A 27,818-nucleotide genomic window follows, 5' to 3' on the forward strand; every position below is an offset into this window, starting at 1 on the left:
AATGTTGAACGTGGCCTGCGCAGTCTCTGCGCAAATATGAACTCACGAAAGAGCAGTCCGTCAATCACTTCCGGGGTCAACAAATCTTCCACAGGAAGGTTATCTAACTAACTTGTATAATGAGGAAGATCATATGAAACATTATCATCACATTGGTAAGACTTTGTTTTCAGAGAGACTAGCTAGCTATATTCTGTAGGGAATGCAGTCAGGACTAGGCAATGTTACGATAGCTGTTTGCTGTCATGTGAAAGGGCATAGGGTTGTGTAGCTGGACTGACTGAGCTAGCCATGCTATGCTGTTTTAAAACAGTAGTTATCAGTTATCATCAACCATTTAAACTGCAATGTTTTATCATGCTAGTTACATCAGACATACATGTTGGGATGCCGGGTAACAAGAAAGAGACCGGGGTGTTGTAATCGATTTGTATATCAATTAACTCGATTACGTGACTGTCAATCTGGTTTAGACCACCTATAACTGGCCAGCACCAACCAACACCACATTTCTCTCTTCCTCTCTTGTAATATGTTTCCTCTATAAAGTTAAGGTGAAGTCACATCCTATCGCAATGAGCGTCCCTTGTCTACTGTCCACGGCTGCTCGAAGCTTCACATTGCCGGGAGCGTCCGGTGTGCTGCTACGCGGGTTCCGTGTATTGTGCACTTGTTCGATCACAAGGTGAGTTGAGTTCCATCTCGAATATGTCGAGTATTGTTGCGGTCAGGTGGCCGTTCACCACTGTCATTGTTGTGGGTTAGGATAGGCCCGTCTGTGACTGATTGTGCAGCTACTACACTTTTGCCACTTCTTTTCCAACACCAGAGCCTCCATACACCCAGAACTACTCGCCTGTTATTAGATTATGATTTACTTAAAGTTTGTTGGACCCAGCTGACAATAGGTAAAAGTCAATTTGCCGTTTGTGTTTTGACATCTGCATACAGGTAAGACTGCAGTGTCTTTATAGGTGCCATTGAGGTTATAGCCTTATGTAACCTTTGAGGTGATCAGCTTGGCTACATTATTTTCTGATAGATGGACATGTTTAAATAAAGTAGGCATTTTTGTTGTCTTTTCAGGAAAATGTCATCCAGAAGACAAATGGACCATCTAGAGAGGACAGCCAGCAACTACAGACAAGATGTGAGTGACCACCCAGCTGTGTTCGTACTATAGCAGCAGAACTGTGGCTTATGCAATTCAAAGCTGAAAACATTTTTGGCCTACATTCTGTTTCATCACGAGACTGTCAATTGCTGAGACAGTTTTCCTTGTCTTTATGCTCTAGGTTAGTCTACAGAGTCTTAACTATTGCCACAGGTTACAATTGTTCATATTCATGATTGACAGGTTATTTAATTTGTAAAGTTTGTGTGTCTGTCTGTGTCAAGGGTGTATATCCGGCGCAGGTATGTGGCATCATGGACGAGTCTGAGACAGTGAAACGCCTCCGGCTAGCTGTCCATCCAGACTTCACTTTCAGAGCTGGCCAGTGGTGAGTAGTACAGTACTGTGTCGTTTGGCTACATTCGTAGCTCATTGTAAGGATTCTGAATACAGCATAACACCAATGGCTTTGGGGAGAGGCTGCTTACACCTATCCAATCCTTTCTGATCTGCACAAGCACGAAGTGGTATGTTGTAGGTATGTGTAGATACTAGGGTTGGAAAGGTATTCGTACTGAACCGTTTGGTATGGGGACCTCGGTTCAACCGCACTGTGAAACCGAATGAATGAATAAATATAAACATTATGGCTTGGCTATGCCTACACTGCATTGTATGCCATTTCCTTGTGAATAAATCAGAGCTGAAAAAAGATTGTAGGCTATTCCGTTAATTAAAACAACTAGAGCCTATGCGCACGTTGTAATAAAAATTATAATCTTAACTGGCGGATTTCAAACTATCCTTTTGTGAGGCGCAGCCGGGAACTCTGTAGATGGCAAGAGGTGAGATCAATAAACCAGAATGGGAGGATCCTCCATCGTTTAAATCTCCACTTTCGGGAACATTTTGGCTTCACAGTTGATTACAACGGCGATGGATAGAGGTATGGATAAAATGTTTATAGTATGTTCTCCACTGCTCAATGAGAGTAGCCTATGCAGAGTGGCCAATCACAAGTCATCAAAGTGCCACTACAGTCATAAGAGCCTCTGTGTGTGGCAAAGCAAGTTGGGAGATTATCTAATCAATGTAATTAAAATGCTTGAGTTAAAAGAGAAGTATATGCTACAACGAACGAGAGCCAACGGGTAGGATGCTATTTAATCATTTGAATGGAGGTGTTGTTATTTGTAACTGCGGGACAGGAAGAAAGCAAATGCAGACCCAACTAGCTTCTCTCCATTTGATACAGTCAAGAGGGCTACTACGTAATCATATTGGATGATACAGTTGAAGTCGGAAGTTTACATACACCTTTGCCAAATACATTTAAGCTCAGGTTTTCACAATTCCTGACATCTAATCCTAGTAAAAATTCCCTGTTTTAGGTCAGTTAGGATCACCACTTTATTTTAAGAATGTGAAATGTCAGAATGATAGTAGAGAATTATTTATTTCAGCTTTTATTTCTTTCATCACATTCCCAGTGGGTCAGAAGTTTACATACACTCAATTAGTATTTGGTATGGTTGCCTTTAAATTGTTTAACTTAGGTCAAACGTTTTGGGTAGCCTTCCACAAGCTTCCCAAAATAAGTTGGGTGAATTTTGGCCCATTCCTCCTGACAGAGCTGGTGTAACTGAGTCAGGTTTGTAGGCCTCTTTGCTCGCACACGCTTTTTCAGTTCTGCACACACATTTTCTATAGGATTGAGGTCAGGGCTTTGTGATGGCCACTCCAATACCTTGACTTTGACTTTAAGCCATTGCCACAACTTTGGAAGTATGCTTGGGGTCATTGTCCATTTGGAAGACCCATTTGCGACCAAGCTTTAACTTCCTGACTGATGTCTTGAGATGTTGCTTCAATATATCCACATAATTCCCCTTCCTCATGATGCCATCTATTTTGTGAAGTGCACCAGTCCCTTCTGCAGGAAGCACCCCCACAACATGATGCTGCCACCCCTGTGCTTCACGGTTGGGATAGTGTTCTTCAGCTTGCAAGCATCCCCCTTTTACATCCAAACATAATGATGGTCATTATGGCCAAACAGTTCTATTTTTGTTTCATCAGACTGAGGATATTTCTCAAAGTACCATATTTGTCCCTATGTGCAGTTGCAAACGGTAGTCTGGCTTTTTTTATGGCGGTTTTGGAGCAGTGGCTTATTCCTTGCTGAGCGGCCTTTCAGGTTATGTCGATATTGGACTCGTTTTACTGTGGCTATAGATACTTTTGTACCTGTTTCCTCCAGCATCTTCACAAGGTCCTTTGATGTTGTTCTGGGATGATTCGCACTTTTCGCACCTAAGTACATTCATCTCTAGGTGACAACACGTCTCCTTCCTGAGCGGTATGACGGCTGCGTGTTCCCATGGTGTTTATACTTGAGTAATATTGTTTTGACAGATGAACGTGGTACCTTCAGGCGTTTGGAAATTGTTCCCAAGGATGAACCAGACTTGTGGAGGTCTTCAATTTTTTTTCTGAGGTCTTTGCTGATTTCTTTTGATTTTCCCATGATGTCAAGCAAAGAGGCACTGAGTTTGAAGGTAGGCCTTGAAATACATCCATAGTACACCTCCAATTGACTCAAATGATGTCAATTAGCCTATCAGAAGCTTCTAAAGCCATGACATCATTTTCTGGAATTCCAAGCTGTTTAAAGGCACAGTCAACTTTGTGTATTTAAACTTCTGACCCGCTGGAATTGTGATACAGTGAATTTTAAGTGAAATAATCTGTCTGTAAACAATTGTTGGAAAAATGTCTTGTGTCATGCAAAAGTAGATGTCCTAACCGACTTGCCAAAACTATAGTTTCTTAACAAGAAATTTGAGGAGTGGTTGAAAAACGAGTTTTAATGACTCCAACCTAAGTGTATGTAAACTTCCGACTTCAACTGTAAATAACCTAGCTATGACAAGCTAGAAGTTAGTCTTCTAGCGCAAATCGGCTTGTTTGGGTACTACCTGGCTTTCAGTACACAAGGCCCCTCCTCCGCCTGCTCTCCCTAGCGCTGTATCAGCTCTGGTTTATAAAATAGCTTACAAGTGGACTTGTCTGTTGCTTTCTTCACTCAAAATCGACAACGTCTATATGGAACTGGTTGTCTTCGGGTCCGTTTGGAACAGGTCTCCATATTAAAACATTTATTTATGCATATTTGTCTTGGTGGGAAAGCCCCAGGTCCATTTTGAAACCCTGTCTAAACCCCTTTTAGACCTCTACTTTTGGGCCAACATAACAGTCCCTGTCACAAGACAATTCCAGGAACATCAGGAATGTCACAGAAACTGGACTTGGCCACAAATAGGGTGGTTTTTAATTTAGAGTATTTTGCCAAATAAACAAACATTAACTACAGTAACTGTTAGAATTTCATTTTTCCACTGTACTGTAACTGAACTGTGACCCCAAAGCCTCAGTACGTACCAAACCATGGTTTTGGTCAACCGTTGCACCCCTAGTAGATACCAATAATCTACACTACCGTTCAAAAGTTTGGGGTCACTTAGAAATGTCCTTGTTTTCCATGAAAACATACATGAAATGAGTTGCAAAATGAATAGGAAATATAGTCAATATGTTGACAAGGTTATAAATAATGATTTTTAATTGAAATAATAATAATTGTGCTTTTGTCAATGAATCCTCCATTTGCAGCAATTACAGCCTTGCAGACCTTTGGCATTCTAGTTGTCAATTTGTTGAGGTAATCTGAAGAGATTTCACCCCATGCTTCCTGAAGCACCTCCCACAAGTTGGATTGGCTTGATGGGCACTTCTTACGTACCATACGGCCAAGCTGCTCCCACAACAGCTCAATAGGGTTGAGATCCGGTGACCGTGAGGCCACTCCATTATAGACAGAATACCAGCTGACTGATTTTTCCCTAAATAGTTATTGCATAGTTTGGAGCTGTGCTTTGGTTCATTGTACTGTTGTAGGAGGAAATTGGCTCCGATTTAAGCGCCGTCCACAGGGTATGGCATGGCGTGGCAAAATGGAGTGATAGCTTTCCTTCTTCGAGATCCCTTTTACCCTGTACAAATCTCCCACTTTACCACTACCAAAGCACCCCCAGACCATCACATTGCCTCCACCATACTTGACCGATGGCGTCAAGCACTCCTCCAGCATCTTTTCATTTTTTCTGCGTCTCACGAATGTTCTTTGTGATCCGAACACCTCAAACTTAGATTCGTCTGTCCATAACACTTTTTTTCCCAATCTTCCTCTGTCCAGTGTCTGTGTTATTTTGCCCATCTTAATCTTTTATTTTTCTTGGCCAGTCTGAGATATGGCTTTTTCTTTGCAACTCTGCTTAGGCCAGTATCCCGGAGTCGCCTCTTCACTGTTGACGTTGTGTCTGGTGTTTTGCGGGTACTATTTATTTAAGTTGCTAGTTGAGGACTTGTGAGGTGTCTGTTTCTCAAACTAGACATTCTAATGTACTTGTCCTCTTGTTCAGTTATGGACAGGGGCCTCCCACGCCTCTTTCTATTCTGGTTAGAGCCAGTTTGCGCTGTTCTGTGAAGGGAGTAGTACACAGCGTTGTACGAAATCTTCAGGTTCTTGGCAATTTCTCACATGGAATAGCCTTAATTTCTCAGATCAAGAATAGACTGTCGAGTTTCAGAAGAAAGTTCTTTGTTTCTGGCCATTTTGAGCTTGTAATCGAACCCACAAATGCTGATGCTCCAGATACTCAACTAGTCTAAAGAAGGCCAGTTTTATTGCTTCTTTAATCAGGACAACAGTTTTCAGCTGTGTTAACATAATTGTAAAAGTGTTTTCTAATGATCAATTAGCCTTTTAAAATGATAAACTTGGATTAGCTAACACAAGCGTGCCTTTGGAACACAGGAGTGATGGTTGCAGATAATGGGCCTATGCAGATATTCCATTAAAAATCTACCGTTTCCAGCTACAATAGTCATTTACAACATTAACAATTTCTACACTGTATTTCTGATCAATTTGATGTTATTTTAATGGACAAAAACAATAGCTTTTATTTCCAAAACAAGGACATTTCTAAGGGACCTCAAACTTTTGAACGGTGTCACTTAGAAATGTCCTTGTTATTGAAAGAATTTCATTTTTTGTCCATTTTAATAAAATGACATCAAATTGATATGTATGTATTATAAACACTAGGTGACTGATGGGGGGGGGGCGCTTTGTTGAAGCCACCTTGCCTCCATCTTGGCACTCCCCCACCGTTGTAAAAAATGTTTTGGATACTACAGAAATATATTTATTCATGTCTACATTTAGTTTTTTGCCACATGTATATTACAGACACCTTTAATGCATACTTTTACATTATGTTACCTGATCATAAAAATGAAAAAAGATATAAGTGCAATATGCAACAATTTCAAAGATTTTACTGAGTTGCTGTATAATCAGTAAAAGGAACAGTAAATCAAATCTAAGTTTATTTGTCACGTGCGCCAAATACAACAGGTGTAAACCTTACAGTGAAATGGTTACTTACAGGCTCTAACCAATCGTGCAAAAAAAGGGGTTAGGTGAACAATAGGTAAGTAAAGAAATAAAACAACAGTAATAAAACAGCGAGGCTATATACAGTAGCGAGGCTACAGACAGACACGGGTTAGTCAGGCTGATTGAGGTAGTATGTACATGTAGATATGGTTAAAGTGACTATGCATATATGATGAACAGAGCGTAACAGTAGTGTAAAAGAAGGGTTTGGTGGGTGGGGGGACACAATGCAGAAAGCCCGGTTAGCCAATGTGTGGGAGCACTTGTTGGTTGGGCCAATTGAGGTACTATGTACATGAATGTATAGATAAAATGACTATGCATATATGATTAACAGAGTAGCAGCAGCGTAAAAGAGGGGTTGGGGGGGGGCACACAATGCAGATCGTCCGGGTAGCCATTTGATTACCTGTTCAGAAGACTTATGGCTTGGTGGTAAAAACTGTTGAGAAGCCTTTTTGTCCTAGACTTGGCACTCTGGTACCGCTTGCCATGCGGTAGTAGAGAGAACAGTCTATGACTGGGGTTTTTGTCAATTTTTAGGCCCTGCCTCTGACACCACCTGGTGTAAAGGTCCTGGATGGCAGGCAGCTTAGTCCCAGTGATGTACTGGGCCGTACACACTACCCTCTAGTGCCTTGCGGTCGGAGGCCGAGCAAATGCCGTTCCAGGCAGTGATGCAACCAGTCAGGATGCTCTCGATGTTGCAGCTGTAGAACTGTTTGAGAATCTCAGGACCCATGCCAAATCTTTTTTGTTTCCTGAGGGGGAATAGGCTTTGTCGTGCCCTCTTCACGACTGTCTTGGTGTGTTTGGACATTTCTTTTTGTTGGTGATGTGGACACCAAGGAACTTGAAGCTCTCAACCTGCTCCACTACAGCCCCGTCGATGAGAATGGGGACCTGCTCGGTCCTCCTTTTCCTGTAGTCAACGATCATCTCCTTAGTCTTGGTTACGTTGAGGGATAGGTTGTTATTCTGGCATTCTCACATAGGTGTTCCTTTGGTCCAGGTGGGAAAGGACAATGTGGAGTGCAATAGAGATTGCATCATCTGTGGATCTGTTTGGGCGGTATGCAAATTGGAGTGGGTCTAGGGTTTCTGGGATAATGGTGTTGATGTGAGCCATTACCAGCCTTTCAAAGCACTTCATGGCTGCAGACGTGAGTGCTACGGGTCTGTAGTCATTTAGGCAGGTTTCCTTTGCGTTCTTGGGCACAGGGACTATGGTGGTCTGCTTGAAACATGTTGGTATTACAGACTCAATCAGGGAAATGTTGAAAATGTCAGTGAAGACACATGCCAACAGAACAGTAAAAGGAAATCTGTGAATTGAAATAAATTAATTAGGCTCTAATCTATGGATTTCACATGACTGGTAATCCAGATATGCATCTGTTGGTTAGAGACCTTTAAAAAAAGGTAGGAGCATGGATCAGAAAACCAGTCAGTATCTGGTATGACCACCATTATCCTCATGCAGTGCGACACATCTCCTTCACATAGAGTTGATCAGGCTGTTGATTTTGGCCTCTTCAATGACTGCAAAGTTGGCTGGAACTGGAACACGCTGTCTTACACATCGATCCAGAGTATTCCAAACATGCTCAATGGGTGACATGTCTGGTGAGTAGGCAGACAGTGGAAGAACTGCAACATTTTCAGCTTCCAGGAATTGTGTCCAGATCCTTGAGACATGGGGCCGTGCATTATCATGCTGAAACATGAGGTGATGGCGGCGGTGAATTGCGTGACAATGGGCCTCAGGATCTCGTCACGGTATCTCTGTGCATTCAAATTGTCATTGATAAAATGCAATTGTGTTCGTTGTCTGTAGCTTATACCAGCACATACCATGACCCCACCGCCACCATGGATCCCTCTGTCCCACAATAATGAGCAAACATCAGCAAACCGCTCACCTACACAGCAGTTGAAACTGCAGTCAGGTCAAGACCCTGGTGAGGACGACGAGCAAACAGATGAGCTTCACTTAGACATTTTCTGACAGTTTTGCAGAATTTGTTCAGTTGTGCAAACCCAGGTTCATCAGCTGTCCGGGTGGCTGGTCTCAGACGATCTTACAGGTGAAGAAGCTGGATGTGGAGGTCCTGGGCTGGTGTGGGTACATGTGGGCTGCGATTGTGAGGCCGGTTGGACGTACTGCCAAATAATCTAAAATTACGTTGGAGGTGGCTTATGGTATAGAAATGAACATTCAATTCTCTGTCAACAGATCTGGTGGACATTTCTGCAGTCAACTGCACATTTTAGAGCTGCCTTTTATTGTCCCCAGTACATGGTGCACCTGTGTAATGATCCTGCTGTTTAATCAGCTTCTTGATATGACACACCTGTCAGTTCGATGAGTTATTTTGGCAAAGGAGGAATGCTCACTAACAGGGATGTAAACAACAATTGAGAGAAGCTTTTTGTGCATGTGGAACATTTCTGGGATCTTTTATTTCAGCTCATGAAATATGAGACCAACACTTTACATGTTGCGTTTTTATATTTTTGTTCAGTGTAAAAACATTTTCCGTACAGTATAATTTGTAGAGATTACTAATGTTACTGTCCCCACTACAACAACCATAAATGCATGTAATTTTGTCCTTGAAACATTTAATTGAAATACTGTAGAATTCCATTCATTCCTATGGTGGACTGCTTCTACTGGGGAGTGCCAATATGGTTGACCGGTGGCTTCAAAGCCTCTCAATCGCCCATACATAGCATCAGCAATCTAGGGTTTGTACACATCATTGGTAGATACAGTATTGGGGGAGGGGATTGTCACATTTCACCAATAAACCACAACAGAGGTACAGTTTTTTGCATAGAGGTTATGAAGGTTATTATTTGACATGGGCTGCTGTCAGTCATCACGCATGGTGAGCTCTTCTGTCCAGCTCTTGAACAATTATTTTATAAGGACTGTAATACCTTTACCAGGCACAAGAGGGAAGTGTTGCACAGAAGCTCTGTTATGTTTATGCTGTACAGATACATTTAGTGTGTACATTTACTCTCCCCTGCCACTCTTTCCCAGGTCATTGTGGTAAATACAACGTTTTCTCAATCATCCCCCCGGTTAAAATGAAGGTACATTCATAAGTTGATCATTTTAAAAGACTAATAGATATGGCGGCAGCAGGAAGCTGTTGGAAGTATTTGAAACCTGCGAGGTTATTTTAGACCCACTAACAAGCATTAGTATTGTAGCTATAAGCAAAGCACACATACATAAACATGTTTAATTTATGTTATGGAAAAGTACATTCAGTTCTCTAACTGTAATGATCAATTAATCACATTTATTTTTAAAGCTCTCTTTACATCACCAGATGTCAGTTCTTATACAGAACCCAGCCTAATCCCCCACACATCTCAACTCTGAGGTCCATACTGCAGGTGGGCGTTTGTGTTGTGTACAAACAGTAGGGGTCCGTGAGTTGGACGACGGCGTTCTGTAATGAATGTTAAAAGATGTAAATGCATTTGTTACACCACCTCCAGTCCATATGGATGTTGTTCCTATTCTGACAGCTGGGTAGGAGGAGAGAGAAACGTTCAGGTGTCGGAGGGAGAGGGAGATGGGGGGGGGGGGGGGGGGGGGTTGGAGGAGAGAGAAACGTTCAGGTGTCAGAGGAAGTGGGAGATGGGGGGGGGGGGGGTTGGAGGAGAGAAACGTTCAGGTGTCGGAGGGAGAGGGAGATGGGGGGGGGGGGGTTGGAGGAGAGAGAAACGTTCAGGTGTCGGAGGGAGAGGGAGATGGGGGGGGGGGGGGGGGGTTGGAGGAGAGAGAAACGTTCAGGTGTCAGAGGAAGTGGGAGATGGGGGGGGGAGGGTTGGAGGAGAGAGAAACGTTCAGGTGTCGGAGGGAGAGGGAGATGGGGGGGGGGGGGTTGGAGGAGAGAGAAACGTTCAGGTGTCAGAGGAAGTGGGAGATGGGGGGGGGGAGGGTTGGAGGAGAGAGAAACGTTCAGGTGTCGGAGGGAGAGGGAGATGGGGGGGGGGGGGGGGGGGGTTCGAGGAGAGAGAAACGTTCAGGTGTCGGAGAGAGAAACGTTCAGGTGTCGGAGGGAGATGGGGGGGGGGGGGTGTAGGAGGAGAGAGAAACGTTCAGGTGTCGGAGGGAGATGGAGATGGGGGGGTAGGAGGAGAGAGAAACGTTCAGGTGTCAGAGGAAGTGGGAGATGGGGGGGGGGGTTGGAGGAGAGAGAAACGTTCAGGTGTCGGAGGGAGATGGGGGGGTTGGAGGAGAGAGAAACGTTCAGGTGTCGGAGGGAGATGGAGATGGGGGGGGGGGGGTAGGAGGAGAGAACGTTCAGGAGGGAGAGGGAGATGGAGATGGGGGGGGGGGGGTAGGAGGAGAGAGAAACGTTCAGGTGTCAGAGGGAGAGGGAGATGGAGATGGGGGGTAGGAGGAGAGAGAAACGTTCAGGTGTTGGAGGGAGAGGGAGATGGAGATGGGGGGGGGGGGGGGTAGGAGGAGAGAGAAACTTTCAGGTGTCAGAGGGAGATGGAGATGGGGGGGGTAGGAGGAGAGAGAAACGTTCAGGTGTCGGAGGGAGATGGAGATGGGGGGGGGGGTAGGAGGAGAGAGAAACGTTCAGGTGTCAGAGGGAGAGGGAGATGGAGATGGGGGGGGGGTGTAGGAGGAGAGAGAAACGTTCAGGTGTTGGAGGGAGATGGAGATGGGGGGGGGGTAGGAGGAGAGAGAGAAACGTTCAGGTGTCGGAGGGAGAGGGAGATGGGGGGGGGGGGGGGGGGGGTTCGAGGAGAGAGAAACGTTCAGGTGTCGGAGAGAGAAACGTTCAGGTGTCGGAGGGAGAGGGAGATGGGGGGGGGGGGGTGTAGGAGGAGAGAGAAACGTTCAGGTGTCGGAGGGAGATGGAGATGGGGGGGTAGGAGGAGAGAGAAACGTTCAGGTGTCAGAGGAAGTGGGAGATGGGGGGGGGGGTTGGAGGAGAGAGAAACGTTCAGGTGTCGGAGAGAGAAACGTTCAGGTGTCGGAGGGAGAGGGAGATGGGGGGGGGGGGTGTAGGAGGAGAGAGAAACGTTCAGGTGTCGGAGGGAGATGGAGATGGGGGGGTAGGAGGAGAGAGAAACGTTCAGGTGTCAGAGGAAGTGGGAGATGGGGGGGGGGGTTGGAGGAGAGAGAAACGTTCAGGTGTCGGAGGGAGATGGGGGGGTTGGAGGAGAGAGAAACGTTCAGGTGTCGGAGGGAGATGGAGATGGGGGGGGGGGGTAGGAGGAGAGAACGTTCAGGAGGGAGAGGGAGATGGAGATGGGGGGGGGGGGTAGGAGGAGAGAGAAACGTTCAGGTGTCAGAGGGAGAGGGAGATGGAGATGGGGGGTAGGAGGAGAGAGAAACGTTCAGGTGTTGGAGGGAGAGGGAGATGGAGATGGGGGGGGGGGGGGTAGGAGGAGAGAGAAACTTTCAGGTGTCAGAGGGAGATGGAGATGGGGGGGGTAGGAGGAGAGAGAAACGTTCAGGTGTCGGAGGGAGATGGAGATGGGGGGGGGGGTAGGAGGAGAGAGAAACGTTCAGGTGTCAGAGGGAGAGGGAGATGGAGATGGGGGGGGGGTGTAGGAGGAGAGAGAAACGTTCAGGTGTTGGAGGGAGATGGAGATGGGGGGGGGTAGGAGGAGAGAGAGAAACGTTCAGGTGTTGGAGGGAGATGGAGATGGGGGGGGGTAGGAGGAGAGAGAGAAACGTTCAGGTGTCGGAGGGAGAGGGAGATGGGGGGGGGGGGGGTAGGAGGAGAGAGAAACGTTCAGGTGTCAGAGGGAGAGGGGGGGGGGGGTGTAGGAGGAGAGAGAAACGTTCAGGTGTCGGAGGGAGATGGGGGGGGGTAGGAGGAGAGAGAAACGTTCAGGTGTCGGAGGGAGAGGGAGATGGGGGGGGGGTGTAGGAGGAGAGAGAAACGTTCAGGTGTCGGAGGGAGAGGGAGAGGGAGATGGGGGGGGGGTAGGAGGAGAGAGAGAAACGTTCAGGTGTCGGAGGGAGATGGAGATGGGGGGGGTAGGAGGAGAGAGAAACGTTCAGGTGTCGGAGGGAGAGGGAGATGGGGGGGGGGGGGGGTAGGAGGAGAGAGAGAAACGTTCAGGTGTCGGAGGGAGAGGGAGATGGGGGGGGGGGGGGGTAGGAGGAGAGAGAGAAACGTTCAGGTGTCGGAGGGAGATGGAGATGGGGGGGTAGGAGGAGAGAGAAACGTTCAGGTGTCGGAGGGAGAGGGAGATGGGGGGGGTAGGAGGAGAGAGGAACGTTCAGGTGTCAGAGGGAGAGGGGGGGGGTGTAGGAGAGAGAAACGTTCAGGTGTCAGAGGGAGATGGGGGGGGGTGTAGGAGGAGAGAGAAACGTTCAGGTGTTGGAGGGAGATGGAGATGGGGGGGGTAGGAGGAGAGAGAAACGTTCAGGTGTCGGAGGGAGAGGGAGATGGAGATGGGGGGTAGGAGGAGAGAGAAACGTTCAGGTGTCGGAGGGAGAGGGAGATGGGGGGGGGGGGGTAGGAGGAGAGAGAAACGTTCAGGTGTCAGAGGGAGAGGGAGATGGGGGGGGGGGGGGTAGGAGGAGAGAGAAACGTTCAGGTGTCGGAGGGAGAGGGAGATGGGGGGGGGGGTAGGAGGAGAGAGAAACGTTCAGGTGTCGGAGGGAGAGGGAGATGGGGGGGGGGGTAGGAGGAGAGAGAAACGTTCAGGTGTCGGAGGGAGAGGGAGATGGGGGGGGGGGGTAGGAGGAGAGAGAAACGTTCAGGTGTCAGAGGGAGGGGGGGGGGTGTAGGAGGAGAGAGAGAAATGTTCAGGTGTCGGATGGAGATGGGGGGGGGTAGGAGGAGAGAGAAACGTTCAGGTGTCGGAGGGAGAGGGAGATGGGGGGGGGGGGTAGGAGGAGAGAGAAACGTTCAGGTGTCGGAGGGAGAGGGAGATGGAGATGGGGGGTAGGAGGAGAGAGAAACGTTCAGGTGTCGGAGGGAGAGGGAGATGGGGGGGGGGGGGGTAGGAGGAGAGAGAAACGTTCAGGTGTCGGAGGGAGAGGGAGATGGGGGGGGGGTAGGAGGAGAGAGAAACGTTCAGGTGTCGGAGGGAGAGGGAGATGGGGGGGTAGGAGGAGAGAGAGAAACGTTCAGGTGTCGGAGGGAGAGGGAGATGGGGGGGGGGGGGTGTAGGAGGAGAGAGAGAAACGTTCAGGTGTCGGAGGGAGATGGAGATGGGGGGGGAGGGTTGGAGGAGAGAGAAACGTTCAGGTGTCAGAGGGAGATGGGGGGGGGGGGGGTTGGAGGAGAGAGAAACGTTCAGGTGTCAGAGGAAGTGGGAGATGGGGGGGGGAGGGTTGGAGGAGAGAGAAACGTTCAGGTGTCGGAGGGAGAGGGAGATGGGGGGGGGGGGGGGGGTTGGAGGAGAGAGAAACGTTCAGGTGTCGGAGGGAGAGGGAGATGGGGGGGGGGGGGGGGGGGGGTTGGAGGAGAGAGAAACGTTCAGGTGTCAGAGGAAGTGGGAGATGGGGGGGGGAGGGTTGGAGGAGAGAGAAACGTTCAGGTGTCGGAGGGAGAGGGAGATGGGGGGGGGGGGGGTTGGAGGAGAGAGAAACGTTCAGGTGTCAGAGGAAGTGGGAGATGGGGGGGGGAGGGTTGGAGGAGAGAGAAACGTTCAGGTGTCGGAGGGAGAGGGAGATGGGGGGGGGGGGTTCGAGGAGAGAGAAACGTTCAGGTGTCGGAGAGAGAAACGTTCAGGTGTCGGAGGGAGAGGGAGATGGGGGGGGGGGGGGTGTAGGAGGAGAGAGAAACGTTCAGGTGTCGGAGGGAGAGGGAGATGGAGATGGGGGGGTAGGAGGAGAGAGAAACGTTCAGGTGTCAGAGGAAGTGGGAGATGGGGGGGGGGGGTTGGAGGAGAGAGAAACGTTCAGGTGTCGGAGGGAGATGGGGGGGTTGGAGGAGAGAGAAACGTTCAGGTGTCGGAGGGAGATGGGGGGGTTGGAGGAGAGAGAAACGTTCAGGTGTCGGAGGGAGAGGGAGATGGAGATGGGGGGTAGGAGGAGAGAGAAACGTTCAGGTGTCGGAGGGAGAGGGAGATGGAGATGGGGGGTAGGAGGAGAGAGAAACGTTCAGGTGTTGGAGGGAGAGGGAGATGGAGATGGGGGGTAGGAGGAGAGAGAAACGTTCAGGTGTCGGAGGGAGATGGAGATGGGGGGGGGGGGGGTAGGAGGAGAGAGAAACGTTCAGGTGTCAGAGGGAGAGGGAGATGGAGATGGGGGGGTAGGAGGAGAGAGAAACGTTCAGGTGTCGGAGGGAGATGGAGATGGGGGGGGGGGGTAGGAGGAGAGAGAAACGTTAAGGTGTCAGAGGGAGAGGGAGATGGAGATGGGGGGGGGGTGTAGGAGGAGAGAGAAACGTTCAGGTGTTGGAGGGAGATGGAGATGGGGGGGGGTAGGAGGAGAGAGAGAGAAACGTTCAGGTGTTGGAGGGAGATGGAGATGGGGGGGGGTAGGAGGAGAGAGAGAAACGTTCAGGTGTCGGAGGGAGAGGGAGATGGGGGGGGGGGGGGTAGGAGGAGAGAGAAACGTTCAGGTGTCAGAGGGAGAGGGGGGGGGGGGGTGTAGGAGGAGAGAGAAACGTTCAGGTGTCGGAGGGAGATGGGGGGGGGTAGGAGGAGAGAGAAACGTTCAGGTGTCGGAGGGAGAGGGAGATGGGGGGGGGGGTGTAGGAGGAGAGAGAAACGTTCAGGTGTCGGAGGGAGAGGGAGAGGGAGATGGGGGGGGGTAGGAGGAGAGAGAGAAACGTTCAGGTGTCGGAGGGAGATGGAGATGGGGGGGGTAGGAGGAGAGAGAAACGTTCAGGTGTCGGAGGGAGAGGGAGATGGGGGGGGGGGGTAGGAGGAGAGAGAAACGTTCAGGTGTCAGAGGGAGATGGGGGGGGGGTGTAGGAGGAGAGAGAGAAACGTTCAGGTGTCGGAGGGAGAGGGAGATGGGGGGGGGGGGGTAGGAGGAGAGAGAGAAACGTTCAGGTGTCGGAGGGAGATGGAGATGGGGGGGTAGGAGGAGAGAGAAACGTTCAGGTGTCGGAGGGAGAGGGAGATGGGGGGGGTAGGAGGAGAGAGGAACGTTCAGGTGTCAGAGGGAGAGGGGGGGGGTGTAGGAGAGAGAAACGTTCAGGTGTCGGAGGGAGATGGGGGGGGGGGGGGGGGTAGGAGGAGAGAGAAACGTTCAGGTGTCAGAGGGAGATGGGGGGGGGTGTAGGAGGAGAGAGAAACGTTCAGGTGTTGGAGGGAGATGGAGATGGGGGGGTAGGAGGAGAGAGAAACGTTCAGGTGTCGGAGGGAGAGGGAGATGGAGATGGGGGGTAGGAGGAGAGAGAAACGTTCAGGTGTCGGAGGGAGAGGGAGATGGGGGGGGGGTAGGAGGAGAGAGAGAAACGTTCAGGTGTCGGAGGGAGAGGGAGATGGAGATGGGGGGGTAGGAGGAGAGAGAAACGTTCAGGTGTCGGAGGGAGAGGGAGATGGGGGGGGGGGGGGTAGGAGGAGAGAGAAACGTTCAGGTGTCAGAGGGAGAGGGAGATGGGGGGGGGTAGGAGGAGAGAGAAACGTTCAGGTGTCGGAGGGAGAGGGAGATGGGGGGGGGTAGGAGGAGAGAGAAACGTTCAGGTGTCGGAGGGAGAGGGAGATGGGGGGGGGGTAGGAGGAGAGAGAAACGTTCAGGTGTCGGAGGGAGATGGGGGGGAGGGGTAGGAGGAGAGAGAAACGTTCAGGTGTCAGAGGGAGGGGGGGGGGTGTAGGAGGAGAGAGAGAAATGTTCAGGTGTCGGATGGAGATGGGGGGGGGGGGTAGGAGGAGGGAGAAACGTTCAGGTGTCGGAGGGAGAGGGAGACGGGGGGGGGGGTAGGAGGAGAGAGAAACGTTCAGGTGTCGGAGGGAGAGGGAGATGGAGATGGGGGGTAGGAGGAGAGAGAAACGTTCAGGTGACGGAGGGAGAGGGAGATGGGGGGGGGTAGGAGGAGAGAGAAACGTTCAGGTGTCGGAGGGAGAGGGAGATGGGGGGGTAGGAGGAGAGAGAGAAACGTTCAGGTGTCGGAGGGAGAGGGAGATGGGGGGGGGGTAGGAGGAGAGAGAAACGTTCAGGTGTCGGAGGGAGAGGGAGATGGGGGGGGGGGGGTGTAGGAGGAGAGAGAGAAACGTTCAGGTGTCGGAGGGAGATGGAGATGGGGAGTAGGAGGAGAGAGAAACGTTCAGGTGTTGGAGGGATGTTCTTCCAAGACGGCGTAGCAGTGTAGACGTCTTTGTCCTGTCGTGTCCCGTGTCCCTTGTATATATCTTTTTACATCTTTTTCTTCGCATATCTTTTAAAAATACTTTCTTAAACCTCAACTTCTAAATACTCTCCTGCAACCCGCCTCACCCAATGTGGCGTGGATCTGCTTTTTTCTAAAGTATTTCTATTTACTTCTGATCTGGAATCCATCTACTGAAGATAGCCAGCTAACTGCCTACCAGCTATCAGTTAGCAAACCATTGCTAGCGGTCATCAGCTAACCTTTAGCTCGGAAAGCTCTCGCTAGTTCGAACAACGTGACTAAACCCAGAGCATAACGGACCTATTTCTCTCCATATCCCCGGATTCCTACCGCATACTCTGAACATTTTCATCTGGATCTTCGCAACTAGCTAACCACAATCCCGGGTGACCACTCCTGGCTAGCGTTTCCAGACTGAAGCTAATTGGCTAGGGCTCCTGTGCTACCACTGAAGCCCACTCCTGGGCTACAAGACCCGGACCCATTTACTGCCGGTACGGAGCACGGAACCCCGCCTATCCTCTACGACTGGAATACCGACATAATCTGCCCGGGGACTCCAACAGGCCCCTCAGGCGTGACGCCCGCTGAAGGCCCATTCTGCTAACCTACTAGGCCTGTTAGCTACCTAGAGCTACCTGGAACCCTACTAATTCCACGACTGGTCTATCGACGTCACCGCACGAAGAGGCAAAAACAGACTCCCCCCCCCCCCCCCCCATCGCGACGTCCCCCAAAGGCTAACTTGCCTGCCCCGGTCTGCTAACTGCTAGCTTATCTTGCAGCTAGCGCAGCCAGGAAGCTAGCACCAGTTAGCAAACACAATTCTACAATTCACAACCTCTCTTTCGCCATCGCTATCCGGCTTGGATTCTCTGTCGACACGACCACGTCTGGTTTGCAGACGTGCCCTCAACCGCTGCCCTCAACCGGCCTCCGTCTGAGCAGACCCCCTCCGTCTGAGCAGACCACCCCCCCGGGCTACTAACTTTAAACACGTGCTAGCTTAGTGGAGGCCTCACTACTCCATCTACGGCTGCCCCCTGGACACTATGATCACTTGGCTACATAGCTGATGCCTGCTTGACTGTCCATTAATTCACGGTACTCCATTCTGTTTATTTGTGTTTTATCTGTCGGCTCTGTGCCTTAACTCAGGATCTGTGTGTAGTTAATCCGACCCTCTCTGCCCAGTCGTCGCCATTTTTACCTTCTGTTGCTGTGTTAGCTGACTAGCTGCTGTTATTTCACCTGCTGTTTTAGCTAGCTCTCCCAATCATGACCTGCAATCACTTTATGCCTTATTGTATGTCTCTCTCTAATATCAATATGCCTTACATACTGTTGTTCAGGCTAGTTATCATTGTTTTGGTTTGCAATGGACCCCGTAGTTCCACTCTCCGTACCTCTGATACCTCCTTTGTCCCACCCCCCACACATGCGGTGACCTCACCCATTGAGACCAGCATGTCCAGAGATACAACCTCTCTTATCATCACCCAGTGCCTGGGCTTGCCTCCGCTGTACCCGTGCCCCACCATACCCTGGTCTGCACATTATGCCCAGAATCTATTCTACTACGCCCATAAATCTGCTCTTTTTATTCCTTGTCCCCAACGCTCTAGGCGACCAGTTTTGATAGCCTTTAGCCGCACCCTCATCCTACTACTCCTCTGTTCCTCGGGTGATGTGGAGGTAAACCCAGGCCCTGCATGTCCCCAGTCACCCTCATTTGTTGACTTCTGTGATCAAAAAAGCCTTGGCCTCATGCATGTCAACATCAGAAGCCTCCTCCCCAAGTTTGCCTTACTCACCGCTTTAGCACACTCTGCCAACCCTGATGTCCTTGCCGTGTCTGAATCCTGGCTTAGGAAGACCACCAAAAACTCTGAGATTTCCATACCCAACTATAACACTTTCCGTCAAGATAGAACTGCCAAAGGGGGAGGAGTTGCAATCTACTGCAGAGATAGCCTGCAAAGTTCTGTCATACTTTCCAAGTCTATGCCCAAACAGTTCGAACTTCTAATTTTAAAAATTAATCTCTCCAGAAATAAGTCTCTCACTGTTGCCGCCTGCTACCGACCCCCCTCAGCTCCCAGCTGTGCCCTGGACACCATCTGTGAATTGATCGCTCCCCATCTAGCTTCAGAGTTTGTTCTGTTAGGTGACCTAAACTGGGATATGCTTAACACCCCGGCAGTCCTACAATCTAAGCTTGATGCCCTCAATCTCACACAAATCATCAAGGAACCCACCAGGTACAACCCTAAATCCGTAAACATGGGCACCCTAATAGACATTATCCTGACCAACTTGCCCTCCAAATACACCTCTGCTGTCTTCAATCAAGATCTCAGCGATCACTGCCTCATTGCCTGTATCCGCCACGGGACCACGGTCAAACGACCACCCCTCATCACTGTCAAACGCTCCCTGAAACACTTCTGCGAGCAGGCCTTTCTAATCGACCTGGCCCGGGTACCCTGGAAGGATATTGACCTCATCCCGTCAGTTGAGGATGCCTGGTCATTCTTTAAAAGTTACTTCCTCACCATATTAGACAAGCATGCTCCGTTCAAAAAATGCAGAACCAAGAACAGATATAGCCCTTGGTTCACTCCAGACCTGACTGCCCTCGACCAGCACAAAAACATCCTGTGGCGAACTGCAATAGCATCGAAGAGCCCCCGTGATATGCAACTGTTCAGGGAAGTCAGGAACCAATACACGCAGTCAGTCAGGAAAGCAAAGGCCAGCTTTTTCAAGCAGAAATTTGCATCCTGTAGCTCTAACTCCAAAAAGTTCTGGGATACTGTAAAGTCCATGGAAAACAAGAGCACCTCCTCCCAGCTGCCCACTGCACTGAGGCTAGATAACACGGTCACCACTGATAAGTCCGTGATAATCGAAAACTTCAACAAACATTTCTCAATGGCTGGCCATGCCTTCCACCTGGTGACTCCAACCTTGGCCAACAGCCCCGCCCCCCCCGCTGCTACTCGCCCAAGCCTCCCCAGCTTCTCCTTTACCCATATCCAGATAGCAGATGTTCTGAAAGAGCTGGAAAACCTGGACCCATACAAATCAGCTGGGCTTGACAATCTGGGCCCCCTATTTCTGAAACTGTCCGCTGCCACTGTCCGCTACCCCTATTACCAGCCTGTTCAACCTCTCCTTCGTGTCATCTGAGATCCCCAAGGATTGGAAAGCTGCCGCTGTCATCCCCCTCTTCAAAGGGGGAGACACCCTGGACCCAAACTGTTACAGACCTATATCCATCCTGCCCTGCCTAGCTAAGGTCTTCGAAAGCCAAGTCAACAAACAGATCACTGACCATCTCGAATCCCACCGTACCTTCTCCGCTGTGCAATCCGGTTTCCGAGCCGGTCACGGGTGCATCTCAGCCACGCTCAAGGTACTAAACGATATCATAACCGCCATCGATAAAAGACATTACTGTGCAGCCGTCTTCATCGACCTGGCCAAGGCTTTCGACTCTGTCAATCACCATATTCTTATCGGCAGACTCAATAGCCTCGGTTTTTCTAATGACTGCCTTGCCTGGTTCACCAACTACTTTGCAGACAGAGTTCAGTGTGTCAAATCGGAGGGCATGTTGTCCGGTCCTCTGGCAGTCTCTATGGGGGTACCACAGGGTTCAATTCTCGGGCCGACTCTTTTCTCTGTATACATCAATGATGTTGCTCTTGCTGCGGGCGATTCCCTGATCCACCTCTACGCAGACGACATCATTCTGTATACTTCCGGCCCTTCCCTGGACACTGTGCTATCTAACCTCCAAACGAGCTTCAATGCCATACAACACTCCTTCTGTGGCCTCCAACTGCTCTTAAACGCTAGTAAAACCAAATGCATGCTTTTCAACCGTTCGATGCCTGCACCCGTACGCCCGACTAGCATCACCACCCTGGACGGTTCCGACCTAGAATATGTGGACATCTATAAGTACCTAGGTGTCTGGCTAGACTGCAAACTCTCCTTCCAGACTCATATCAAACATCTCCAATCCAAAATCAAATATAGAGTCGGCTTTCTATTCCGGAACAAAGCCTCCTTCACTCACGCCGCCAAACTTACCCTAGTAAAACTGACTATCCTACCGATCCTCGACTTCGGCGATGTCATCTACAAAATAGCCTCCAATACTCTACTCAGGAAACTGGATGCAGTTTATCACAGTGCCATCCGTTTTGTTACTAAAGCACCTTATACGACCCACCACTGCGACCTGTATGCCCTAGTCGGCTGGCCCTCGCTACATGTTCGTCGTCAGACCCACTGGCTCCAGGTCATCTACAAGGCTATGCTAGGCAAAGTGCCGCATTATCTCAGTTCACTGGTCACGATGGCTACACCCACCCGTAGCACGCGCTCCAGCAGGTGTATCTCACTGATCATCCCTAAAGCCAAAACCTCATTTGGACGCCTTTCCTTCCAGTTCTCTGCTGCCTGCGACTGGAACGAATTGCAAAAATCTCTGAAGTTGGAGACTTTTATCTCCCTCAACAACTTTAAAAATCTGCTATCCGAGCAGCTAACCGATCGCTGCAGCTGTACATAGTCCATCTGTAAACTACCCACCCAATTTACCTACCTCACCCCCATACTGCTTTTATTTATTTACTTTTCTGCACTTTTGCACACCAGTATCTCTTCTTGCACATGATCATCTGATGATTTATCACTCCAGTGTTAATCTGCTAAATTGTAATTATTCGATTTATTGCCTACCTCATGCCTTTTGCACACATTGTATATAGATTCTCTTTTTTCTACCATGTTATTGACTTGTTTATTGTTTACTCCATGTGTAACTCTGTGTTGTTGTCTGTTCACACTGCTATGCTTTATCTTGGCCAGGTCGCAGTTGCAAATGAGAACTTGTTCTCAACTAGCCTACCTGGTTAAATAAAGGTGAAATAAAATAAAAAAGATGGAGATGGGGGGTAGGAGGAGAGAGAAACGTTCAGGTGTTGGAGGGAGAGGGAGATGGAGATGGGGGGTAGGAGGAGAGAGAAACGTTCAGGTGTCGGAGGGAGAGGGAGATGGAGATGGGGGGTAGGAGGAGAGAGAAACGTTCAGGTGTCGGAGGGAGAGGGAGATGGGGGGGTAGGAGGAGAGAGAAACGTTCAGGTGTCGGAGGGAGAGGGAGATGGGGGGGGGGGGTAGGAGGAGAGAGAAACGTTCAGGTGTTGGAGGGAGAAGGAGATGGGGGGTAGGTGGAGAGAGAGCAGTAGATGGTTACTAGTTAGTATTTCCTTGGAGGGGTAGGTGGAGAGAGAGCAGTAGATGGTTACTAGTTAGTATTTCCTTGGAGGGGTAGGTGGAGAGAGAGCAGTAGATGGTTACTAGTTAGTATTTCCTTGGAGGGGTAGGTGGAGAGAGAGCAGCAGATGGTTACTAGTTAGTATTTCCTTGGAGGGGTAGGTGGAGAGAGAGCAGTAGATGGTTACTAGTTAGTATTTCCTTGGAGGGGTAGGTGGAGAGAGAGCAGTAGATGGTTACTAGTTAGTATTTCCTTGGAGGGCTGTGTGCTTATTGACGTTTTTCTTTTCTGTTAAAACTTGTGGGATTTTTTCCCTTTCTGTGGTGTGTGTGTATAAACAGATGTCATCGACACGTTCTGTACATTATAAGATTTCATTTGGATCAGCGCTAGACTATTGGACACTTGTGTTTTATTGATTACTGTCTGTTTGAGTGTTTTTTCCCCTGCTGCGTGTGTCTGTGTAGGGTGGACTTCTTCATCCCTGGTATGGAGAAGGTAGGAGGATTCTCTGTGTGCTCCAGTCCAGGTCTGCTGCAGAAAGAGGGTGTCATCGAGCTGGCTGTCAAATACACACAACATCCCCCTGCACACTGGATACACACCAAGGTGTGTGTGCATTGAAATTAAAATGTTCACTTGTCGGTAGTGCCTCAAAATCAATCAATAGCTTTGTCAGTATTTCTGCTGGTCACTATCTGTTAATTGCTCTGTCTGTCTCTCTCCCTCCTCTCTGCTCTCTCTCTCCCATTGTGTGTAACAGCGTCTGTTCAGACGTAGCTAAACCGACGCTGCACTGGAAGTCTCTGAAATAGACATTTTCTCCACAATAGGGAGCAGAAAGCAGATCATTCTAGAATGTGGACACATCTCATACCTGAGCTATTTATCAGTACAAAATAATCACTCTCTCCCTCCCCCTCTTTCTGCTCTCACCCTCTTTCTGCTCTCACCCTCTTTCTGCTCTCACCCTCTTTCTGCTCTCACCCTCTTTCTGCTCTCACCCTCTTTCTGCTCTCACCCTCTTTCTGCTCTCACCCTCTTTCTGCTCTCACCCTCTTTCTGCTCTCACCCTCTTTCTGCTCTCACCCTCTTTCTGCTCTCACCCTCTTTCTGCTCTCACCCTCTTTCTGCTCTCACCCTCTTTCTGCTCTCACCCTCTTTCTGCTCTCACCCTCTTTCTGCTCTCACCCTCTTTCTGCTCTCACCCTCTTTCTGCTCTCACCCTCTTTCTGCTCTCACCCTCTTTCTGCTCTCACCCTCTTTCTGCTCTCACCCTCTTTCTGCTCTCACCCTCTTTCTGCTCTCACCCTCTTTCTGCTCTCACCCTCTTTCTGCTCTCACCCTCTCTCCCTCTGCTCTCACCCTCTCTCCCTCTGCTCTCACCCTCTCTCCCTCTGCTCTCACCCTCTCTCCCTCTGCTCTCACCCTCTCTCCCTCTGCTCTCACCCTCTCTCCCTCTGCTCTCACCCTCTCTCTCTCTGCTCTCACCCTCTCTCCCTCTGCTCTCACCCTCTCTCTCTCTGCTCTCACCCTCTCTCTCTCTGCTCTCTCCCCCTCCCTCTGCTCCTGCTCTCACTCTCTCCCTCCTACAGTGCACCATGGACTCCCATGTAGCGATGCGTGTGGGTGGTAACTTTTTCTTTGACCCCCTGCCCTCTGACCCCTCTGTCGACCTGTTGTTGGTGGCTGGGGGCGTGGGCATTAACCCTCTATACTCCATCCTGCTCCATGCCGCTGACCTGCTACGACAGAACCCCACTAACGCAGGGAGGTGCTACCACATAGGCTCCACCCACCTCTGCTACAGTGCCAAGAACACACAGGAGCTGCTCTTCAAGGTGTGTGTGAGAGAGAGGACGTGTGTGTGGTTGCAAGTATTTGTATCAGTGTATATATATTTGTATCAGGATGTATGGTCTTTTCTCATTTGGGCAAAAGCCTGTACTTCAAATCAAATTTTATTAGTCACATGCGCCGAATACAACAGGTTTTGTAGACCTTACAGTGAAATGCTTACTTACGAGCCCCTAACCAACAATGTAGTTTTTTTTTTAAACGATAGGAAATAAAAGTAACAAGTAGTTAAGAGCAGCAGTAAAATACCAATAGCGAGACAATATACAGGGGGTACCGTTACACCCTTTCTCCTCCGTGATCCGGAAACCAATAAGTGGTTGAGGAGATGTCAATTCATTAGTAGGTCGAACAGAAGTGTCCTGCCTTCCTCTATAGCCTCCTTTCATCGAGGATACCAGAGTCCTTTGCGGAAGAGTTTTAAAATCTGCCACACCCCCTTTGAATCAGCTTTTGTTTTGTCGGAGGAGAAATGCATGCACGTTTAAAAACAATATTCTACTTACTGTTTTATCTATAATGTCTTGTTTGAATCACTTCACACATTTTAATTTGGGATCCACCCCTGTAAACATAATTTTCCTGATGACGCGTGAGTGGAGAAGGAGTCTCATTTCATACAGCGTATTTTCGTCCACATTCCCTCTCCTCGCCGCCTTGCCTCGATTAACTTTCACCGTTTTCAAAAGGAGGTGAGGGAGAACGGAGAAGAAGACGCAGGAGTTGAACAAATCTAATTGAGAAATGGCCTGTGTGTAGGAATGAGACCAATACTTGTTCTTCCCGTCCCTGTTCTGCTCTCAGAAAAGCATCATAAATGTGTGTAAGGAATTCCCCGAGAAATTCTCCTGTGACTTCCACATCACCGCACAGACCGCAGACATCGACCAGGAACTCCAACCGTACATGAACCGTAAGTACCACAGAATGACCTTAACACAACCGCAAATGTTTACTGACAGAATCTACAGAGGGTTGGTATACTTTGGCTTTGAAATGATCTATATTTGAACTGGATATGCTTCCATTGGTTGCAAAACGGATACATTCTCAATTAATTGAAATGGATGCTAGTCCCAGAATGGTAGTACTGGTATGAAAGTGTTTTTAGCTACTTTTTAATGTATGTTTTTAAAGTCTTTAAAAAAATAATGGCACTTCTAATAAATGTTGAATTGATCTTCCCCAGGTGGGAGGCTGTCAGAGGGGGGGTTGCGTCGCCACGTCGACCCTAACACCACTCTGTGTTACCTGTGTGGCCCTCCACCCATGATAGAGAGCATGGTCGAGACCCTACTCAGCCTAGGCCTATCCCAGGAAAGGATACTGTTTGAGAAGTGGTGGTAGTGTGTACTAGAGACAGACCTCTTCATCATCATCTAACCCCGGCCTAACTATCCCTGCTCTCTCCTCTAGTGCCTAGGAGATCAGACCAAGCACCAGCCCACGTTACCATGGCAACATGTCAAGGACTATTGGACCATATTTGTCCGGAGCTGCACACATCATTTTATTTATTTAACTTCACCTGAACATGCGTCTATACTAGGGCTGTGAAGGTCAGCCGGTGATTGTCGTGTATAACTGACCGTTAATTAACAAACACATTTAGCATCTCCTGGCTTCCACTCATAGCCTACAAGCCCCTGACGCTGACCGTTGGAACATCTAGACTACTGTTTAAAAGTTTGGGGTCACTTAGAAATGTCCTTGTTTTTGAAAGAAAGCACATTTTTTGTCCATTTTAAAATAACATCAAATTGATCAGAAATGCAGTGTAGACATTAATGTTGTAAATGACTATTGTGCTGAAAACTACAGATTTTTATGGAATATCTACATAGGTGTACAGAGGCCCATTATCAGCAACCATCACTCCTGTGATCCAATGGGACGTTGTGTTAACTAATCCAAGTGTATCATTTTAAAAGGCTAATTGATCATTAGAAAACCCTTTTGCAATTGTTAGCACAGCTGAAAACTGTTGTTTTGATTTAAAGAAGCAATAAAACTGCCTTCTTTAGACGAGTTGAGTATCTGGAGCATCAGCATTTGTGGGTTCGATTACAGGCTCAAAATGGACAGAAACAAAGCCCTTTCTTCTGAAACTCGTCAGTCTATTCTTGATCTGAGAAATGAAGGCTATTCCATGCGAGAAATTGCCAAGAAACTGAAGATCTCGAACAACGCTGTGTACTACTCCCTTCACAGAACAGCGCAAACTGGCTCTAAAAAGAGGAGTGGGAGGCCCCGGTGCACAACTGAGCAAGAGGACAAGTACATTAGAGTTTCTAGTTTGAGAAACAGACGCCTCACAAGTCCTCAACTGGCAGCTTCATTAAATAGTACCCTCAAAACATCAGTCTCAACGTCAACAGTGAAGAGGCGACTCTGGGATGCTGGCCTAGGCAGAGTTCCTCTGTCCTGTGTCTGTCTTCTTTTGCCCATCTTAATATTTTCTTTTTATTGGCCAGTCTCAGATATGGCTTTTTCTTTGCAACTGCCTAGAAGGCCAGCATCCCAGAGTCGACTCTTCACTGTTGATGTTGAGACTTGTGTTTTGCGTGTACTATTTAATGAAGCTGCCAGTTGAGGACTTGTGAGACGTCTAGTTTGAGAAACAGACACTCTAATGTACTTGTCTTCTTGCTCAGTTGTGCACCGGGGCCTCCCACTCCTCTTTCTTTTCTGGTTAGAGCCAGTTTACGCTGTTCTGTGAAGGGGGGAGGCATGCGCTATTTCTTGCCTTACTGAGCACACAAGCTTGGAGTCATTCACAAGTGATAGGCTAAAATTGTCACCCATCAGACTATTCTTGATTTAATCTTGTCTTTAAGTGCATGGATGACATTTAGTTTATGTAAATAGCAAATGGAGGACGCTTTTCCTGTGGTTCATTTTCATGCCAGCCAGGTAGGATATACTTCTGTTGTAAAGAGAAGCAATGTGCTTAATATAATAAGTAAATATCGTAGACCTAGCCCATAGAAAGCTGATTGGATCCTCTTTTTAATAGAGGCCATCAAAAAAAAAAAAATCTCAGAAATTGCATAGCCTATAGAAATGTTGAGCAACATGAGCTCATGGGCTCTTACGAAGTTTGATTACATTTTCCAATACATTTGCATTGATGTCAGTGATTAGAGGGACAATAGAGCGCTAACCTAGTGGTTAGCAAGTTTGGTAGGCTACTAATGAGCATCGGAGCTTGGAGAAGCCTTGTTACGTGACTAAACAGTCATGTTGAATTTGACTGCGGTAATGACTCGTGACCACTGGTGTGGCAGTAATACGGTCACAATAACAGCACAAGTCTCTACCAGGTACTAACTTGAACAATTGGCTTGACTTGGGTACAACTTGAACAAATTAATGCATCTTTACCATGAATATTCACTTGGCTCAGGTGTTCATCAAATGCAATGAACATAAGTTGTACAAGGCTCATTGCACTGAGCCTGACTGATTTTGACCTCTGACCCGTGTGAAGTGCAGTATAAAATGTATATATACGTTTCTTGATGGTGCACATTGCCCAGTGGAGAAACGTTCTCAACTGTTTTCTGATTATGAAAATAAATAATTTTATTCAGTGGATATAGTTTGAGGAAATAATGTGTGTGTGCAATTCTGTACAGTATAAATATCTGATAATTTCTTGCAGTAGAAATAATTTATAAAGGAATGTTTTTCAAACAAGACCGAGCCTAGTCTGGCTAACACCAGCCCTCAAAGTCTTTC

General features: G+C 48.6%; 1 protein-coding gene across 2 annotated transcripts; it reads left to right on the forward strand.

Annotated features, from left to right (window-relative positions):
* The first annotated feature begins 46 nt into the window (after positions 1-46).
* Positions 47-27,674, forward strand: oxnad1 (oxidoreductase NAD-binding domain containing 1). 2 transcript variants are annotated; one of them, XM_055877055.1, is made up of 8 exons: positions 47-155; positions 550-685; positions 1,066-1,150; positions 1,399-1,502; positions 22,688-22,829; positions 23,816-24,061; positions 24,882-24,990; positions 25,267-27,674. In XM_055877055.1, the coding sequence occupies exons 1-8, from the start codon at positions 134-136 to the stop codon at positions 25,422-25,424; spliced, it is 1,002 nt and encodes a 333-aa protein (XP_055733030.1). In that variant the 5' UTR covers positions 47-133; the 3' UTR covers positions 25,425-27,674. The 2 variants fall into 2 exon arrangements, with proteins under 2 accessions (XP_055733030.1, XP_055733032.1); XM_055877057.1 differs by having other exon boundaries at positions 1,087-1,150.
* Positions 27,675-27,818: the final 144 nt, after the last annotated feature.

Source organism: Salvelinus fontinalis, chromosome 22, assembly GCF_029448725.1.
Source record: "Salvelinus fontinalis isolate EN_2023a chromosome 22, ASM2944872v1, whole genome shotgun sequence".
Lineage (NCBI taxonomy): Eukaryota > Metazoa > Chordata > Actinopteri > Salmoniformes > Salmonidae > Salvelinus > Salvelinus fontinalis.